This window comes from Bombina bombina, chromosome 1 (genome assembly GCF_027579735.1).
Source record: "Bombina bombina isolate aBomBom1 chromosome 1, aBomBom1.pri, whole genome shotgun sequence".
Lineage (NCBI taxonomy): Eukaryota > Metazoa > Chordata > Amphibia > Anura > Bombinatoridae > Bombina > Bombina bombina.
In genome coordinates this window covers 528,030,070-528,051,242 of record NC_069499.1, presented here as the reverse complement: position 1 = coordinate 528,051,242, position 21,173 = coordinate 528,030,070, and the positions used below count along the sequence as shown (strand labels likewise).

Below are 21,173 nucleotides of genomic sequence, written 5' to 3'. Positions count from 1 at the left end.
ACTGATGATGCTATGAATATTTTCATCCTATCCGCAAAGCAATGGAGACACATACTTTTACAATGGAATTTGCTTTCTTCTGTTACTATGAGTGATAAATTAAAACTAGGTAATCTGTGACTTTTGTGATACATTTTATATGAATAAAATAGGTGAAATATCAGCTATAAAGAATGAATGTGTTTGAAAATAATACATATACAAAAAGTAGTCTTATGTTAGAGTTTATATTTATTTAATGGTGAACCATAATGCATGTTTCAACAGTTTCACATTTAAATATATTAAATTTAATATATCAGTTTGTTTAAAGGAAATGATGAACACGTCGGAATGAGCCAATTCTGGAGTTCATGGCTCCCCAGTCTGTGTATCTTCTATATTCTCCCGGTCTCAGGTAGTATTGACGCCCCCTGTAGTTGGGTTCCTCATAAAACATCCAGTACCCATCAAACACATTGCAGGAGTGGATGTCATGGTAATGGAATCTCTCATGGACATAAGGACAGTCTTCAGTGAACTCCATCATCATTCCTTTAAAGTCCTCTCGCTCATAGATTCTTATTCTGAATGAGCCTTGGTGCTTTTTAAAAAAAAAAAAAAATGTTATATTTAGTATCTATAAAATTGAACAAATTGCTTTTATACTAAAAATCCGGACATTGAACCTTTGAACATACTGTTTCACAGATCAAGAAAATATAATTATGAAACAAGCATAAATTTATAAACTCCATAAAAATATATATATATATTTATAATCCCTATTTCAGTCCATTATTCTAATAATATGAAAACAACCTATGGATAAATTGAACAACTACCAATTGAGAGGTCCATCACAATACTAGTGGAGAATTTTGTAGAAAAAGCATTAGATAAACGTTTCTACAGGATTGCGATTGACTCCTGAGTAGTAAAATGTCAATATATTAATTTTATTCAAATTTATAGTTTTTCTTTCTTTTTTGTTGTTGTTGAGAAAAATGGTTATTTCTCTTTTGGCAGCTATCCCTGTCATCCAGTGAGCAGTAGAGTTCCAGGAGTCATTTATATGTAATCACTTCTCCATAAATTTAAACAGGCAAACATATTTTAGTATATATAACTTCTGCTTTGATATTCATGATAAAAAGCAATAAAGTAATATTCCCTTAAAACCATCTATGGTATGTATACAATATAAGAAGAAAATCTGGTTAAATAAGACATTTCACAAAATGTTAAGGAGGTTTTTTATAAGGTTTCTCGCAGACCTTCACTGAAGCAGAAAAGTTAAACATGGCAGCTAATTGATCCTCTAGTCCTGCTGACCATCTTATGGGCTTACATGGATTTTGTTAGTAATAACATGTCATGATATGTGCAACTATATCTTTTTTTTATAATTGTGTTTAAAGGGACCGTCTACTCCAGAATTGTTATGGTTTACAAAAATAGATAATACCTTTTTTTACCCATTCCCCAGTTTTGCATAGCCAACACATCATGAAAGTTTAAATTTGAATAGACAGTCCCTTTAAATTTATTATAATAATTTTCAATGTCCAAAAACGTATTTGCAGTGATCCTTTTATATAGAGTACACATTAGTTAAAAGTTTGATTGATGTGTGAACTGAGCATGAACTTTAACATGGAAATAAAATATAAAATCTGGGTGAACAGCAAATAATTGGCATTCATAACAGGCTATAAAGGATTGTTCATGAGGACAATTAATGTTGAATTGCAAAATCATGCAATTAACTGTTTGAAAGGTGTTTTGTGATGAATTGAAATACTGCTGTTGAACTCCCTCAAGACATAGGGGCATATTTATCAAAGTGCGAGCGGACATGGTACAATGTAGCGCATTATGTCCGCTGCACATCGATAAATGCCGACAGCATACGCTGTCGGCATTTATCATTGCACCAGCAGTTCACTAGAACTGCTTGTGCAATACCGCTCCCTGAAGATTCGCGGCCAATCGGCCACTAGCAGGGGATGTCAATCAACCTGATCGTATTCGATTGTGTTGATTTCTGTCCGCCGCCTCAGAGCAGGTAGACAAGTTATGGAGCAGCGGTCTTTAGACTAATGCTTCATAACTTCTGTTTTCGATGAGCCTGAAGACCATACAGAGCTTGATAATTCGGCCCCAAAGTGTTGAGAATATTAAAACAGCGCAAAGCCACTATATTTTAATGTATTTAAAAATGCCTTTGTTTTGAAGTTCCCACTAATAAGGCACATACGACTTCTTTTAACTAATAGATCATAATACACCCACTAAATGTAATATAATTCTGCATATCATCCTTGTGAATCCTGTATCCAGTATCTGCATAAAAATATTATGTTGAGTAAAAAAAAAAAAAAATCACTGTACACTGCTTTAACTTGGATGGTATATACAGTATTATAGTATGATATACTATTCTTTTTTAAAGACAATGATTTATTGCCAATTAACATGTGATATATAGTTCTTGCATGTCTGTAAAACTACCATAAATGTCATATATATATATTGTTTTTAAAGCTACTATAATTCTATATTTAATGGTACACACGGTTATTTTGTTCAGTGATTTTATGCTAAAGTGGAGAAACTGCTTGCTGAATATCTTTTGTGATATTTACCTGAGGGCTAAGTCGACAGGATCTGATGGAGTCATTGTAACCCATCCAATGCTGAAAATCTGGATATTCTCCTCTGCTCAGGTAGTATTGATGACCTCTGTAGTTAGGGAGCTCATAGAGTATCCAGTTTCCACTTTCCACCCGGATGGAGTTGCAACGTCTAAAATATGAGGACATGTCAGCGCATTCTGAGCTGCACTCATAGGAGCGGCCCTGGAAGTTTTTGTCCTCGTAAAAGATTATCTGTGGATGCAAATATAATGATTGTTGAATATGTTCACTTGTTTGCACATATTTCATTATATTCAAATATAGTAAATTGTTCATATTTTTGGATTACTAATGGTTTTTAGTATATTTGTTTAAAGTTCCGGTAATTGATATAAACTTAATACAATCTTTATACCTCTGATGAATATTTGGAGCCATTACTAAAAAAAATCAATAGCATAACAAAATCACAAATGATACAATCTACAGTTAGTTTATTATATGTTGCAGCCAACTGATCTTACCTTCCCCATACTTTAGCTGTGGCTGATAACTGAAGTGAGCTTTGCTATTAAAAGACAGGAGGACGGGCTTTTATATACATCCCCTGCTGCTGACATCTGCATGCACTAAACATAAGGCTGACCTTTTTTGTCCAGTAAGGGCATTGCATAACTATTGTATCCTTTATTGAAACAGTTCTGAATGTTTATGTGACCAATGCTTTTGTAAATGTGCTTGTATGTCCTAGCTTTACCTAGAAATGTGTACACGGGTCTGAATAAACCTGTTGTCCCTGGGTATGAATGGATTTTAATTTTAGTCCATTACAAATTATAACCTCTTTATTTTGTTTTTATTAAGGTCAAATATCCTCATGATATATTTTTTTTTATAAATTTCACTTAATCTCAGATCAAAATCACCAAAATATGTTTGATGTACAAAATATTGAATTTTAAGAAGCTTCTGGGAATTTTACTTTTGATGTGATCTTCTAATTGTGCTTTCTAATTTTTATCTTAAAGGGACATGAAACACAATTTTTTTCTTCCATGATTCCGATAGAGCATACAGCTTTTAACAACTTTCCAATTTACTTATAATATTACATTTGCTTGATTCTCTTGGTATTCTTTATTGAAGAAGCAGATATGCACTACTGGGAGTTAGCTGAACTTACCTGTTGAGCCAATGATAAGAGACATATGTGAAGGCACAGTAGAGCAGTGTTTGACAAATCTGTTCTAAAAATTAGAAACCAGTAAGAATATTGAGGAACCAGCAGTAGTAGTAGTAGTGTGAGAGCAGTATTCTATACTGGCAGAACTTTTCATGAAAACTTCAAAACTGACTCAATTTCTGTGAAACTCCTTCACAAACATCTTTGTGATTGGTACAGAACCAGACCGTACGAATGGTAACATTTTTCAAGGCAGACTTCCCTTTACGCCATAGCATCGCTGCATTACACAGCTTCTAAGCTAGGGTTAGTACAGTGATTCAGACCAATCCCAGGACAGCTGTTTTGCGGTTATTGCCACTCATCAGCTGGGAGTAGGTTGAATCACTGCTTGGTAAAATTGTTTTCTGGGGGAAATACAACAGCAATTTAAAATAAGCAGGCTAGAAGTAAAAAAGTGAGTCATTGTGAACCTCATTTGCATATCTTCCCCCAGAGTCCTTTGCTGCATTGGAAACAGTGTAATCAGAGAGTTTCTGGGGTATAAGCAAGTCTTCTGACTTGTTTAGATTTGTAAATGGTTTACACAATGAGTTATTTTCTCTACATTTTGGATTTAGTGGAGGATTTTTTAAACTCACTTTTCTCCTCCCCATATTTTAAATTGCTGTTATATATATTTATGAATAAATAGAACATATTCTGCTATGTCAAGAACATTGGAATGTGAAATATTCATATTTTCATGTCGGGTTAGTGCATTTAAGAATATGCAATTGTTTTTGCATGCAAGTAGGGTGGGGTTTTTTTTTCCATTGACTCCAAGTGGTTATCCCCACTGGACTTTAAACGCCATCTTGTGAGCTGGACTGACTTGCTCCAAAAGATTTGCAAATTATCCTTATTAAAAGCATGTTGACATAATCCATATGAAAAGGCCCCTATACATATATATATTTTTTTTAACTACGCTTATCAATATGCTTTCCACAGAATCTTGCACTAAAATTTCAAGAGAATGTGTGGATCAATTAGATGATAAATATTTAAATTTGTATAAAAGCTTGCCAAATAAAGGGGATACCCTGGCATTTCTTGCCCTTCACCTAAGTCTCCTGTGACCTCCCTACATTAGTAGATTGCACTACCCAACTCACTGTAAGTACCTCCACATATAAAGTAAGAGTCACCATTTCCTTTAGGCTTTGCCTCCATAGTATGAGCATAAGTTCTGCAATGCTGCAAGTTCAGAGAGTCCCACTGTAGTAATTCTCACACATATAAGGAGCAGATGACCAATACATATTTTAAACTCACAGTTTCATAAATCTTCAGCCCTCAAATTTGTACCACTATTTCATAAGATGGTGTCAATTTAGGTTGTAGCTTCTATTAGCCTTTCTTTACTTAATTTCTCAGTGTAATCCATATAAAATGATTACCAGGTTATTTTTTCAAGATATAAAACAAAGCACAGGCATAAATCAAGGTTTATATTGCTAGTGAAGCTATATCACTCTAGGAACTGTTTGCAATGGTCCACACTGGTTACTTGAACGTAAAGGGGCATGAAACCCAAATTTTTATTTCATGATGCAGGTAAAACATGTAGGTTTAAACAACTTTCCAAATTAACTTCTTTTATCAAATTTGCTTAATTCTCTTGGTATCCTGTGTTGAAAGAGCAGCAATGCACTAATGGCAGTTAGCTGAACACGTCAGGTGAGCCAATGAAAACAGGAATATATGTGCTGCAACCAATCAGCAGCTAGTTCCTAGTAGTGCATTACTGCTTCTGAGCCTACCTAGGTATTATTTTCAACAAAGGCTACCAGTAAAATGAGCAAATTAGATAGAAGAAAAATGGAAAGTTGTATAAGATTGTATGCTCTGTCTGAATTATGACAGAAAAAAAATAGGTTTTTAAGTCCCTTTAAGACTCAAAAAAAGAGAACATGCTCACTTCAAAACATTGTTTAGTTAGGAACTGAATGAATATGAGCGCTTGGCTATGTGTGCATTTGGTTTGTAACAAATACAAATTCAAACAAATGCAACTACTAAATTTAAAGAAAATTAAGAATTACTGATGAAATTCTGCAACATTCATTCTTTTCTTTAAATTACCTTTACAGGTTAAAATACTTACCTCTAGCATGCTGGAGAGCCACACTAATCCCGACCTTTCTTCAAGGACCTCTGGGCTGTCCTATAAGGAAGCTTAGCACTTCTTTGGGAATAATGATTCTCATTAACCCCTTAATGACCGACAACATATGGGGTACATCCTCTAAATAAATACAATTAACGACCAAGGTCGTACCCCGTACGTCGTCGGTCTTTGAAAGTGGTGGAAGCGATCCTGATCGCTTCCACCCACTTTCTGGTTATTGCAGTGTGCCTCGATATTGAGGCATCCTGCAATAACCTTTTTTACCCCTCCGATGCAGAGAGAGCCACTCTGTGGCCCTCTCTGCACCGGACATCGATGGCCGCAATCATTGGTGGGTGGGAGCCGAAGTGGGAGGTGGGTGGGTGGCCATCAATGGTTTCCTGTAGAGAGAGAGGGGCGGGATCGGGTGTGGGGTCACTGGGGGCATGCACGGACACCCAAGTGTGCACGGGGCGGCGGGCGTTTGCACGGGGAGGGAGTGGGTGGGAACCGCTACACTACAGAAAATTGTATTGTAATAATTGGGAGAAAGGGGGGAGGGAATGGGTTAATAAAATATCTAAGGGATCTAGAAGGGGTGGGGGTTGGTTAGAAAAAAAACAAAGAATTAAAAAAAAAATCTATTTTTGTGTAAACTGGGTACTGGCAGACAGGTGCCAGTACTAAAGATGGCTCCCAATAAGGTAGAGGGGGAGGGTTAGAGAGGTGTTTGGGGGAGGGATCAGGGGGGGATCAGGGAGGTTTGGGGCTAAGGGGGGGGGTCCTACACAGCAGCATATGTAAATATGCAAAAAAATAAAAGATACCTTTTTATTTTAGTACTGGCAGACTTTCTGCCAGTACTTAGGATGGCAGGGACAATTGTGAGGTGGGGGAGGGAAGAGAGCTGTTTGGGAGGGATCGGGGGTGTGATGTGTCAGGAGGGAGGCTGATCTCTACACTAAAGTTAAAATTAACCCTGCAAGCTCCCTACAAGCTAACTAATTAACCCCTTCACTGCTGGGCATAATACATGTGTGGTGCGCAGTGGCATTTAGCGGCCTTCTAATTACCAAAAAGCAATGGGAAGCCATATATATCTGTTATTTCTGAACAAAGGGGATCCCATTTACAACCATTTATGCCATAATTGCACAAGTTGTTTGTAAATAATTTCAGTGAGAAACCTAAAGTTTGTGAAAAAATTTGTGAAAAAGTTAACAATTTTTTTATTTGATCGCATTTGGCGGTGAAATGGTAGCATGAAATATACCAAAATGGGCCTAGATCAATACTTTGGGATGTCTTCTAAAAAAAATATATACATGTCAAGGGATATTCAGGGATTGCTAAAAGATATCAGTGTCCCAATGTAACTAGCGCTAATTTTGAAAAAAAAAGTGGTTTGGAAATAGCAAAGTGCTACTTGTATTTACTGCCCTATAACTTGCAAAAAAAGCAAAAAACATGTAAACATTGGGCATTTCTAAACTCAGGACAAAATTTAGAAACTATTTAGCATGGGTGTTTTTTGGTGGTTGTAGATGTGTAACAGATTTTGGGGTCAAAGTTAGAAAAAGTTTGTTTTTTTCCATTTTTTCCTCATATTTTATAATTTTTTTATAGTAAATTATAAGATATGATGAAAATAATGGTATCTTTAGAAAGTCAATTTAATGGCAAGAAAAATGGTATATAATATGTGTGGGTACAGTAAATGAGTAAGAGGAAAATTACAGCTAAACACAAACACCGCAGAAATGTAAAAATAGCCTTGGTCCCAAAAGGACAGAAAATGGAAAAGTGCTGTGGTCCTTAAGGGGTTAATGGGAGTTAAATAAAAAAAATGATGTGATAGTAAAAAAAAATTTTTTTACAATATAATGCTCAGTAAAATAAGCTGACATTTTTTCTCCCTGCTGGTAATTTTTTGAGAATGGTGTGGTGTTTTTAGCGGGGCAATTTTAATATAATACTAATACAATGTAACAGATTTTAAGATATAGATGTGGGAAATGTGAAACTTGGTTTCCCATTATTTAAGGGAGAGACCAAGCTTATTGTCTTTAATGATAGTTTTTATTGTTTCCAGATTAATATTTTTTATAGCCCTTTGCAATTAAGAACTCTGTAATCCCAAAAAGTTACATAATCTGAAGCTCTCCATTTCAATTAGATTTTATTACAAGGACAGAGACTTCATATTTTGCTAAACATGCTCTTTTTACTGCACCACAGCACTTAAAACAATACAATATTAACAGAAAAACATAGCAAAACAAGAACACAGATAATAGACTAATGAAAGAAAGCCTTGAGTGATCAGATAAAAAAGTGACTAATGAGAGTAGTCCAAATATCCATACATACAGTAAATCTGTAATCCTCCTCTTTTCTCTTTGCTGCTCCAAGAGATAAGTTCATATTTATACTATTAACTGTTATTTATTAAAGATTTGTATTGCACTGTTTTTCGTTTTTTCCTTTCTTATTTATTACCCTTCTTATTTCATTATTATTATTTTTTTCTCTTATTTTCCATTATGTGGTTTCCTTCTTATTTTCAGTTACTTATTTATGTCTTTAATTCATTTTAAGATTTCTCTTTATTTTACTGTAATTTCCGTTTCCCTAACGGTCCTCTACCCCATTCCTACTTCATTGGTAATTACCCTTCTCCTAGCGGTTCTTTATTATATGTTTCTGAGCTTTTCCTGTCTGTGCCGACATTTCTCTTCACTGTCAGACTTTAGCCACACCCCTTCAGTTGCGTATGTCCATCTTGCCGCCCTCCTGCCCACCCTGATTTACCTCACAGACTCACAGACCGCCTCAGACCGTCCCTCTGCTAATTTTAAAATAAATTTTATTACAAGACCAGAGACTCATATTTTGCATTCTCTCTCTTTACTACTTAAATGCAGTTATTCAAAGTATAGATGAAAATACAACAAACTGTCAAATTTAAAAAGTAGACAGTAAAAAACAAATAATACAGCAGTGACCAATCAGAATAGAGAACTGATTAAACTAAAATGACATAACCAATCAAATTGCTAATAAGACCTATAAACTGTCCACAATACAGCAATACATCCTCTTTCTTTTACTGCTTCAGAAAGATAAGTATTGCTATATTGTTTATTGTTAATAAAAAATTATTATTATGTTTTTATGCTCATATCGTTTTTATATATTATTTATCCCTTCATTATTAGTTGCAGTTACTTCGTTTTTGGTTTAACTTTTTATTTACTTTCAGCTTACTTATTATTTTTCTTTTCTTTTGTAATCCCATTGTTGTTTTTCATTCCGGTTTTCACTTTGCCTACTTCAGCCGATTACGAAGCATCCTTTGCTTGTAATCGGCTTCTTTTCCCCGGCTGCGTTATGCAGCACTGTTCCGTCGTCCATGTTGAGTGTGGAACCGGCTTCAGTGCGCATGCGCAGCCTGTCCTCACTTACTACGCAGTTGCTTTTGCAAGTTCGTCCGACTAACAGCTGTTTCAGTCGGGTGATAGCAACATTGTTGCTTTCCGGCTGTTCTTTTAATAAGACATATTTTTGCTGTTTGGTTCCTTGTTCTCTGTCTCCATCTTTTGGCCATAATTTAGTATAACTCTTGTTAATTATAAGTTATTTAAATTTATCTTTTGACTTTTGTTCACATCTTTTGGGGTCAATATATTTTAATTTATATTGTTAAATTTATTGGATAAGATTTTTATTAGCTTGTTTTAATAAATTTATTAATTTATTTATTTATTTAAGTTTATTTAATTATTTATATATCCTTTAATTATGTCTCAATCTTCAGATTTGAACCCTCTTAATTCAGAAAGTGTTCAAAAGATGATTGATACATCAATGAATTCTATGTTACAAAAAATTTCTTTATTAATTGATAAATCATCTAAAAAGACTTTAAAAAGGAAAAGGCCCATTTCAAGTGGCATTAAAACTAGTAAAAAATTATTAAAGAAATCTCGCCAGATTGTCTCTGGTTCTGTTGTTCCTGACAGGCAAGGAAGAAAAACCCCTGTAACTCCCTCTACTCCCAAGAGGTTACTTATGGGAGAGGCTTTGGCCAATTATGAAGAATCTGAGATTTCTGATACTGAAGTTAATTCCGACTCATCTTTGGATGCTAATAAATCTGAAAATTATATTTCTAATTCTTCAGATAATTCTTCGGCCTCTCCGAAGATTAAAAAACTCAAAAAAGTTTTTAAAAAATCTAAACATTTGGATTCTTCAAAGGTTGAATTTTTTGATTGCCTAGGAAATCCTAGGTTTAATGCAGATGATCTGCACCACCCTAGATCTGCGGAGTGGTGCCCTTCATCTGATATTGCGGAATTCATTGATTACCAGATAAGACAACCATTAAAGAGAGATTCTAGAAATAAGATGAGGGCGGAATGCCCCAGACCAATTCTTCCTAACAACGCTTGTATTACACCTGAAGTAGATCCAAAAATTTTAAAATTCATAGGGTCTCCAGGTTTTAAGTTAAAGAAGGGCATGGACCGTGCTTGGAAAATTTGTCAAGACAAAATGCTTGATACTATTGGTCCTTTAGCAAAGTTATTTGACTTATCTGAACAAGCGGTATATGATAATTCATTGCTTGATCCGGTCGTAGTCAGAGAATGGCTGCAGAGGATGCTCAGTTTTCTGGGTAACGCCAATTCTGCTATATATACCGAACGCAGACGAAATATTCTTAGACGTATTGACCCCAAGGTGTGTGATTTCGCCATTAATGAAATAAATTCAGATACTAATGGCCTTTTATTTGGAGACACATTTATAAAGGAACTTAACAGTTATGTTAATACCTTCTCTAATTTGAATAAAGTTCGTACTTCTATGAAAAAGATTTTTCATCAGGAACGTTTTTCTGAACAGGCTGGGAAAGGTAGAGGCCGCTTTCCCGGCCGTGCCTCTTATCCAAACAGGTCTCAATTTATCAACCAGCAATTTCATTCTCAAAGATTGTATCAAAATCCAATCTCCTCAAATTTCTTCCCATCCAGAGGGAGATTTTGGAATCCTAGACTCCAGCGCTCGAGGCAAAGATCTCGCCCATCTCAAGGTAAATTTTTATTTCCCTCTTTCTCAGAATTCTTTCCAAAACTTAGTAGGAGGCAGATTGTCTCTTTTTGCTCAAAATTGGAAATTAATAACTTCAGATCAATGGGTTCTTCAGACGGTTTCAGGTCTTTTTATAGATTTTATTTCTCCCCCACTTCAAAAATCCCTTCCATTTCCAATAAAATTTTCTGTTTCAGACAAAATTTTAGTTCAAAAAGAAATTTTAAATCTCATAGAAAAACAAGCAATAGAACCAGCTTCAGATCCTCAAAATTGCTTCTACAGCAATCTTTTTCTAGTAAAAAAGAAAAATGGTCAATTTCGCCCTGTTATAAATTTAAGAACTCTGAATGCCTTCGTGGTTTATCAACATTTCAAAATGGAAGGTATTCATCTTCTCAGAGATTGTCTTCTAGACAACGATTTTTTAGTCAGACTAGATCTAAAAGATGCCTATCTCACGATTCCAGTAACTTTAATTCACAGGAAATTTCTTACTTTCAAGTGGGAAGGAAAAATCTGGAGTTTCACTTGCATGCCTTTCGGATTATCTTCAGCCCCTTGGATTTTCACCAAATTGATGAAACCTATAATTACTTGGCTTCGTCTTCGCGGTGTTCGTCTTATTATCTATCTAGACGATATTTTGATTATGAATCAAGATTCAGTTGTTTTGACTTCTCAACTCAATTTAACTATTTATATTTTAGAAAATTTAGGTTTCTTAGTCAACAAAGAGAAATCTGTTCTTTCTCCAACCAAATCTCTAACCTTTTTGGGTTTTCAAATAGATACATTGAAATCTACCTTAAGTCTTCCCAGAGAGAAAATTGTGAATATCAAAAAAGAGATTTCAAAAACTCTTTCTTTGTCTTTAGTTCCCATCAGGACTATAGCCAGAATAGTTGGGTTACTTTCATCCTCTATTCAGGCTATTTTCCCTGCTCCTCTTCATTACAGGGAACTTCAACGTTTAAAAATTTTTCATCTTCAGAAAGGTCTGTCATATTCTCATTTGATTCCTCTTTCTTCAGAAGCCAAAGAAGAACTTTCATGGTGGTTATCCCATATAGAAGCTTGGAACGGGAGAGCCATTTTTGGGAAATCTCCGGATTTAATCATAGAATCCGATGCCAGTCGTTCGGGCTGGGGAGCTCGTTGTGGCCCTTCAATCACAGGAGGAAAATGGTCTTCAAGGGAAATACTTTTTCATATCAATTGCTTAGAACTTTTGGCAGGCTCTTTTGCAGTCAAAAGTTTTGTAAAAGATTCTTTGCCAGTGTCAATTTTACTCAGAATGGACAATATTTCTGCAGTCCGTTATTTGAATCGTTTAGGTGGTACAAAATCAAGAGATTTGTCGATTATTACGAAAGAATTCATTCATCTTTGCTTGGACAGAAATATTTCTGTCAAAGCGGAATATATTCCAGGATTATCCAATGTCGCAGCGGATTGGGGTTCTCGTTATCTGACAGATTCCAGCGATTGGAAACTTCATTATCAAGTTTTTCATTCGCTTCAATCTCTCAGGGGTCCCTTTTCGATGGATCTGTTTGCTTCGAGACTGAATCATCAGATTCATCCTTATTTCAGTTGGCGTCCAGATCCAGAAGCATTGGCGATAGATGCATTTCTCCATCCTTGGCCTCGTCAGACAGCTTATGCCTTTCCTCCTTTCTCAATGATTCAGAGAGTCATTTCAGTAGTCCGTCGGGATCTTCTTTCAATTCTTCTCATCACTCCTCTTTGGCCATCTCAACCTTGGTACCCATCTCTTCTAGAATTGTCTGTCAACCATCCTCTTCTTCTTCCCGTTTTTCCTCTTCTGTTGTCAGATCCAGAAGGTCATCCTCACGATCTTATCATTCAAGGATCTCTTCGTCTTATAGCTTGGTCAATTTCGGGCAATCTTCATCATTCAAAGGTTTATCTCAACAAGCTCAAGAACTCCTCGGGGATTCTTTGGCCCCCGGGACCAAAAAATGCTATTTTTCCGCATGGACCAGATGGACTGGCTGGTGCATGGAAAGAAGTTTGGATCCCTTTTCAGTGGATATAAGTTGTATTATTAATTTCCTTACTTCTCTTTTCGAATCAGGATTAGCTTACAGAACCATCAATGTTTCTAGATCTGCAATTTCAGCCAAACATTCTTTTATTAATAATTTCCCTGTGGGTCAACATCCTTTAATTTGTAAATTAATGAAAGCAATTAAACTTAAAAGACCCCCAACTCCTAAATATTCTTCTTTTTGGGATGTTGATCTTATTTTTTCCCTCTTTAAATCTTGGCCTTCTAATGAATTCTTATCTTTAAAACAGCTTACTGCTAAATTGGCTACCCTTTTGTGTTTAATTTCTTTTCGTAGAGTCTCTGACGTCAGGGCTTTAGATTTTAATTCTAAACGTTTTACTCCTGAAGGTGTTACTTTCTTTATCTCTAAAAGAACTAAATCTTTTTCAACCTCAATTTTTTATCCTTACTTACCTTCTGAACCTCTTCTTTGTGTAGTAATATGTCTTAAAGAATATGAACGCAGAACTTCTTCTTTCCGTTCTTCATCCTCTAATCAACTTTTATTATCTTTCATGTCTCCTCATTATCCTGTCTCCTCTACTTCTATAGCCAGGTGGGTTAAATGGGTTATGAGTGAAGCAGGAATTGATATTTCTTTTTCCGCTCACTCTGTTAGAGGATCAGCCGCTTCCAAAGCATTTTTAAAAGCTGCTACCCTTCAACAAATTTTGGATGCAGCTGACTGGTCTTCTGATTCTATTTTTAAACAATTTTATTTTAAACCGATTGAACACGCCTCGCTTAATTTATTTTGTTAGTTGCTTTAAACTAGCAAAATATGAGTCTCTGGTCTTGTAATAAAATTGGGATTATCCTAAGTTATGAAGGTATAATCTAGATTTTATTAAAGACACAGAGACGATTATTTTCCCTCCTCAAATTTATTTTGTTATATTTATTCCCACCCTTGATTGGTTTGTATTATATTATTAACATGATTTATATATTTATTTCAGTTGCCAACCAATAATAAGGATATTCTCCTAAGTGGCTTTGTTCCTGCACATCTTCTGGAAAAGTCAGATCTTCAATCAAGTTTTTCTTATCTTCAACAGTTTTCCAGTTGTGTTTCTAACCTTCTAGACAAGTTGGATATTTCATCACGGAAGATTCTTTTCTTCAAACTTCTACTCTTCATGATTTTCGGTTTCCTGTTGGTTTGGAGTTATTCCTTCATGATGGACTTTTTGTTTCCTTCTTCAGTTTCAAAGAAAGAGGATGTATTGCTGTATTGTGGACAGTTTATAGGTCTTATTAGCAATTTGATTGGTTATGTCATTTTAGTTTAATCAGTTCTCTATTCTGATTGGTCACTGCTGTATTATTTGTTTTTTACTGTCTACTTTTTAAATTTGACAGTTTGTTGTATTTTCATCTATACTTTGAATAACTGCATTTAAGTAGTAAAGAGAGAGAATGCAAAATAATCGTCTCTGTGTCTTTAATAAAATCTAGATTATACCTTCATAACTTAGGATAATCCCAATTTTGTTGTCAATTTTCATTACTTTAGTTATTTAGTTTATAATTGATTTTATGTTTGCTTAGCTTTGCCAGCCTAGTGGTTTTACCTCTGCTTAAAGGGACAGTAAAGTCAAAACTAAACTTTCATGATTCAGATGGGGCATGTAATTTTAAACAACTTTCCAATTTATTTTTATCATCAAATTTGCTTTGTTCCCTTGGTGGTATTTTTGAAAAGCTAAACCTAGCTAGGCTCAAACTGATTTCTAAACCGTTGAAAACTGCCTCTTAGCTCAAAGCATTTTGAATGTTTTTCACAGTTAGACAGTGTTAATTCATGTGTGTCATATAGATAACATTGTGCTCACTCCTGTGAAGTTGTTTAGGAGTCTTCACTGATTGACTACACTGCATGTCTGTCAAAAGCACTTAGATAAGGAGGCTGTCTGCAGAGGCTTAGATACAAGGTAATCACAGAGGTAAAAAGTATATTAATATAACTGTGTTGGTTATGCAAAAACAGGGAATGGGTGATAAAGGGATTATCTATCTTTTTTAATAATAAAAATTTTGGTGTAGACTGTCCCTTTAAGACTTCAGAGACCCCGGTTCTAGTCCCCACTGCAATATTTTAAAAAATGATTTAAGATTAGTTTATAGTAATTAGTTATTATTATTACCTTATTTCTTATGTGTGGCATTTATTAATTTTATTAACTAGTTATTAATTTCCGTTTATTTGGGCAAATTATTAATGTTATTAACTTTATTCAGCTGTATTTGTTAAAATGTCTTAAGATAATCATCATTCATTGTAAGAAAAATCTGTTCAAAACATAATTAAAAATTCTATTGATAATTTAAAGCAGCAGTTTAATGTTCAGATGCAATCTGTAATACAATCTGTATCTGATATCCAACCTCGTCTCATTATGAATAAAAAACGTCTGTTTAGATCAGACAAGAAATCTTCTTCAAAAATTAAACCTATTGTTTCCTCAGACTCTGAATCAGAAGTTGATATACAACCAACTAATAAAAGCAGAAGTCACATAGACAAAGTTTCTACATTAGAGTCGTCTGACTCCGATATGGAATTGGGTTGTGAAGAAGAGAGTTCAGAGGATTCCTTATATACCCCGGAATTTTCAGATTCTTCATCCTCTGATGATGATTCACCTATATTAAAAAAGAGGCTAAAAATTGATGTCTAAAAAATCTAAGTTAATAGATAGCCAAGGTCAATTATATTTAGACCCAGATGACCTTCTCCATCCTAGATCATCGCAGTGGAGACCCTCAAAAAGGGTGGCTAAATTTCTGGATCACTACATTAGAAAACCCCTTTCTAAAAAAACATAAAATACTTTAAGAGCAGAGTGCCCAAGACCTGAGCAGCCCAATAACTCCAGACATTGATGCTAATTTGTTAAAATTTATTAGAAACAGGAATTTTAATATCCGTAAGGGGCCAGACAGGTTTCTAAAATCCTGTCAGGATAAAGTTTTGGATACTTCAGGTCCAGTTAATAAGCTCTTTGAGCTCTCAGAAAAAGCTATTTCTAAAGAAGCCTCCCTAGACCCTTACATAGTTAGGGAATAGCTTCAACATACTGTTTACGTGATTGGTGATGCCAATACATCTATTGCCATACAAAGACGTAGATTAGTACTGAGTCGTATGGACCATAAAATTCAAGATTCTGCCCCCATAGAGATGGGTCCCTTAGCTAATGGCCTTCTATTTGACGAACAGGGTCTTAAAGAACTACATAATTATGTAATTTCATTTAACTCCAACAAAATAAAAGTTAATACATTTAACTTTAAGTTAATACATAATAAAACATTTTTTACCCTCCTCAAAATTTTTTTTACAGGGCCGGGAAAGGTAGAAGCTGCTTTACCGGTTATACATTTGTCCCAAGGTCTCAATTTCTCAACTTCTAATTTCCTTTGCTCATCCTCATTTTCATATTTCTTCTACTACCATCACTGAGTGGGTATGATTCAAGCAGGTATAGATGATTTTTTTTCTCCCCCCCACTCCATCAGAGGTTCTGCAGCTTCAAAATCTTTTTCTAATTCTTGTTCTCTTCAAGAGATCTTGAATACAGCGGATTGGTCCTTTGATTCTATTTTTTGTCAATTTCATTTTAAATCTATTCACCACATTCCTACTCTCTTGAAATCATTGTCTATTTGGCTTTGAACTAGCAAAATAGGAAGTCTCTATCCTTGTAAAAATATTCAGATTATCCTTGATTTGTGAAGGAATAATCTAGATTTTATTAAAGAGACAGAGACAAATATTTTCCCTCCCCACCTTCCCTAATGGACTGGAATTTATGTATTTGCATTCTCTATAACATATGGTTTATATTTTTCAGCTTCCTTTCTCCACAATCCACAAATCTAAGATGCTGCAATCTTGACTCAGCTTGATTCAACAGTCTCCTGTATTTTCTGATTATCATCTTAAGAATTTGGAAATGTCTTCTCGACTCAACTTTAAAAGCAGGAAGTTTCCTTCTGCCCTCAAGTTTTCAATCTTCAAGATGTTTCTTATATTCGTTAGGTTCTTTGTTGGATTTCAAGTCTTCTCTGGTTGGAACTTTTCATATGCGTTTCGCATCAAAGAGCAAAGAGGTGGATTACAGATTTACTGAACACTTTATGGATATTTGGACTACTCTCATTATTCACTTTTTTATATGACCACTCAAGGCTTTATTTCATTGGTCTATTATCTGTGTTCTTGTTTTACTATGTTTTTCTGTTAATATTGTATTGCTTTTAAGTGCTGTGGAGCAGTAAAAAGAAAAGGTTTAGCAAAATAGTCGTCTCTGTCTCTTTAAAAAAAAATAGATTATTCCTTCACAAAGCTAGGCTAATCTGAATTATTTAAAATGATCCCACAGCATTATGAGATCCATAGCAAGATTCTAGATTGTTAAGCTATGCCCTACATAACGCAACAGTTTAACCCCTTATGCTTTTTAATTTACTTTAATTTTAATTGACTTTAGGCATCAGATGTTGTCATTTAAGTTTTATTACATTTCAGTGTTGTACCTTCTATTTTGTGTTTTAATAAGGTTAGATTGTGCATACAGCAATTTATACAAATCACGATTTTCTAGTCCTGATTGTAATTTGATTGTTTCTGTGTAGGATCATACTCTGTATATCTTAGTATCTTTCTTGCATTGCACTTTGATTTTTCTTTTTCTTTGTGAAATATGCCTGGCAGTTTCACAGAACAGGTTGGACAGGGGAGTTGTCTGCACTGGATAGGGGCATATCTGTGCTGTGCCTGAAGTTCTTTCATAACTCTCCTCATATTCACAAAACATTTTTACACTTTCAGATCTCATTGATTTATCTTACCAACTGCTATGCTGGTAAAGCTTGCTCAAATTTACAATATACTTATACAGAAAAATACTGTGTACTAAATTAGAAGCAAATAAAAGCTAAACTCTTATGGAGATATTTCATATGTATTTACTAAACTAAACTACTAAACTAAGAATTTATGTCAGTACCAGGTCACCCCTTGTTAATCTAACTCTCCCTATGTGAATCAGTATTACAAGGAACTTTAAACCTTTTTATGAGCGGCAGCTCTAATTTTTATGGGATTTCTAGGTTCTGCAAATTTTCTTAAAGAATTTAGGTAAGTCTGCAGAATCTGGAGATTTTTTGAGACTCAGTCCTAAATATTAAGAGATTTAAACACTACAGCAGAGTTAATAAATGCATCATTTTGCTAAAAGGTTATTTTTCTATGATATCTACACAGAAATTGAAAAGGATCTATATTATCTCTGAAAGAAATGCAAAACACAAAATAATTATCTGAACAATGCTTTATGTTTATTTTTATTAAATACATAAGTTTAACGTATATAAGTTAATGGAAATAATGTACTCTTCTGAAGGAGCCAACTCTGGAGTTTAAGGCTCCCCATTCACTGTATCTTCTGAATTCTCCAGGTCTTAGGTAGTACTGATGCCCTCTGTAGTTTGGCTCTTCATAGAACATCCAGTAGCCATCAATTACATTGCATGAGTTAATGTCATGGTAGCGAAATCTCTCATAGACATGAGGACAATCTTCAGTGAACTCCATCATCTGACCTCTGAAGTCTTCTTTCTCATAGATCCTCATTCTGAAGGAGCCATGATGCTTTTAAGTAAATCAAAATAAATGCAATTATTAACAGTTTCATAAAATTAAAGGATAACAAGTATTTCTTAATTTTCTTAATTGTGACAAAAGGGCAATCGGTTGGGCATAATTTCATTTTTGGACCCATGCAGTACAATATCTTGAACTATGTCTGCAAGTATTTACCTGAGGACTCAGACGACAGGACCTAATAGAGTCATTGTATCCCATCCATTGCTGGAAATTAGGGAACTCTCCTTTACTGAGATAGTATTGATGTCCTCTGTAATTAGGGTTTTCATAAAGTATCCAGTTTCCACTTTCCACCCGAATGGAATTACAGTGCTTAAAGTATGAGTGTAGATCAGAACTGTCAGAACTACACTCATAGGAACGGCCCTGGAAGTTCCTATCCTCATAAAAGATTATCTATGGAAAAAGATATAATTATTTACTTTTTATTTATATGGCATGAAACCCCTTTAAAACTGTTTTACACATCATGTTTTAATGTCACTATTTTAAAACACAGTGGTCCAGATTACAAGTGGCATTCTAATGATAGCATGGTTCGCGATAAGTAATATTACCGAACAACGCTAACATTAGCAAGCAACTTGATATTACAAGTTCATGGTTAATCTCATTTACCAGAGAAGGGTTAGGACATGTGACATCGCTCTAGGACAAACTATATTTTCAATGGATATCACAACCACGCTAATGAATACTGCTGGTATTACAAGTTGAAAGTTATAGATTGCGCTTGAGTGAAAGCTAAAACTGTGCATGAATATTTAGCACATCTTTAGACTGAAGTAAAGTGTTTATCATTACACAATTCACCACGTGTGCAACGCTGTCAATCTCCCTGGTCTAAAAAATCCAGGGGACTTGAAAAACACAGGTTAAGAAGCAGCGGTCTGAGGATCGCTGCTTCTAACTCTCAGCTGCAGGCTCGCACTGACATGTACACTTTTTAATAAAAAAAAAAATGTCATACTGATAAAAATTAAAAAGGTTTTTAAAAGAATACAAGGGATATGGTTTATTTTAACGTGTTTGACTAGGAAGGGCTCCAATGTATGTATATATATATATATATATATACTGTATATATATATATATATATATACACAAAATATGTGTATGTGTGTTTGTATACATGTCAATATATGTCTATATATGTGTATACATATGTATTTATATGTGTAAATATGTATGTACACACTTACATACATACATACACATATAAGCACACATATACAGTATACACATATACTCTATATACAATTTTTAGCCCTTCCCAGTCAAAAACCTTAAAACATGCATTATCATTTTAATATGTTTTAATGTGGGGAGTTTATATAGATATAATATCAACACTAATTCTGCCATGCTAATTTTTAACTTTGCGCGCAGTTAGCTTGCAAGCATAAAAACCATGCCACTTGTAATCAGTCCAAGTATATTTAATTCCTTTACCTTCTTTACAATTGTATGTTTTTTCTTAAAAATGTATGTATATATTGTATTTAAAAATATATTATCAACCTCACCTTTCCCATTTTCACTGATGTCTTTACAAGTGGAAGAATCTGTACTGTCATAGGAGTACCTGCATGTGCTTTTATATACATCCACTCCTGCTGACAAGAGCAGTGAAGAGATGTTTCTGCCCAGTAAGGAAAATGTACAGCTATAGTAAACATTATTGCTTGTGAGTTTGTTTTCATAACCATTGTTTTCAAGATATAACTAGAAACCTGCACAGGGGATCTATTATAATATTTTTCTGAAAATGTTAGTACTTTCTAAATAAACCAGCACACGACACATGGCTTCCTTACTGATTTGTATTATTCTAAACATTATGAAAGTCAAATTATTATTATTATTGTTATTTTTGAAATAATTCAATCAGCTTACGTAGATGTATGTCTAACATTACAGCAATGAAGGATAATAAAACAATAAAACAATTTTTATCCAGATATACCATGTGAAAAATGTGTAGAATTCAAAACTTTGAAAAAAGTTGTTAGAATTCTGCATCACTAACACAAATTGTTAACTCAATAGATGATCAAAATTAGATTCCTGTGTGGTTTTTACAGCCCTATAGGCAAATTGCATTAAGTTAGTGGACATAACTATTATTAAAAACAAACTTTAAAAAAAATAAATAGAACAGTTGAATAAAAGGCCTATAAAAAGGTTTAAATAAGAGGTCCAAAAGAGAATTTGATAAAAAGTTTCATGCATTAGTCCTCAGAATCAAGCTTTGAGCTGGTGATATCCTATAAGAATGCTGGCCAATCCTTCTATTTTCCTGGTGGAATTATAAAAAGACACTTTTACCATGGAAACAGGGTGTCTCGCTAAGTGGAGTATGCTGCACTTTT

General features: G+C 34.4%; 2 protein-coding genes across 2 annotated transcripts; both read right to left on the bottom strand.

Annotated features, from left to right (window-relative positions):
- Nucleotides 1–307: 307 nt before the first annotated feature.
- On the bottom strand, nucleotides 308–3,151 carry LOC128638582 (gamma-crystallin-3-like). The gene is made up of 3 exons (XM_053690630.1): nucleotides 3,143–3,151; nucleotides 2,628–2,870; nucleotides 308–583 (listed from the first exon to the last, which is right to left on the bottom strand). The coding sequence occupies exons 1-3, from the start codon at nucleotides 3,149–3,151 to the stop codon at nucleotides 308–310; spliced, it is 528 nt and encodes a 175-aa protein (XP_053546605.1).
- Nucleotides 3,152–18,510: 15,359 nt separating this feature from the next.
- LOC128638577 (gamma-crystallin-3-like) lies at nucleotides 18,511–20,336 on the bottom strand. Its single transcript, XM_053690617.1, has 3 exons — nucleotides 20,328–20,336; nucleotides 18,955–19,197; nucleotides 18,511–18,786 (listed from the first exon to the last, which is right to left on the bottom strand). The coding sequence occupies exons 1-3, from the start codon at nucleotides 20,334–20,336 to the stop codon at nucleotides 18,511–18,513; spliced, it is 528 nt and encodes a 175-aa protein (XP_053546592.1).
- Nucleotides 20,337–21,173: the final 837 nt, after the last annotated feature.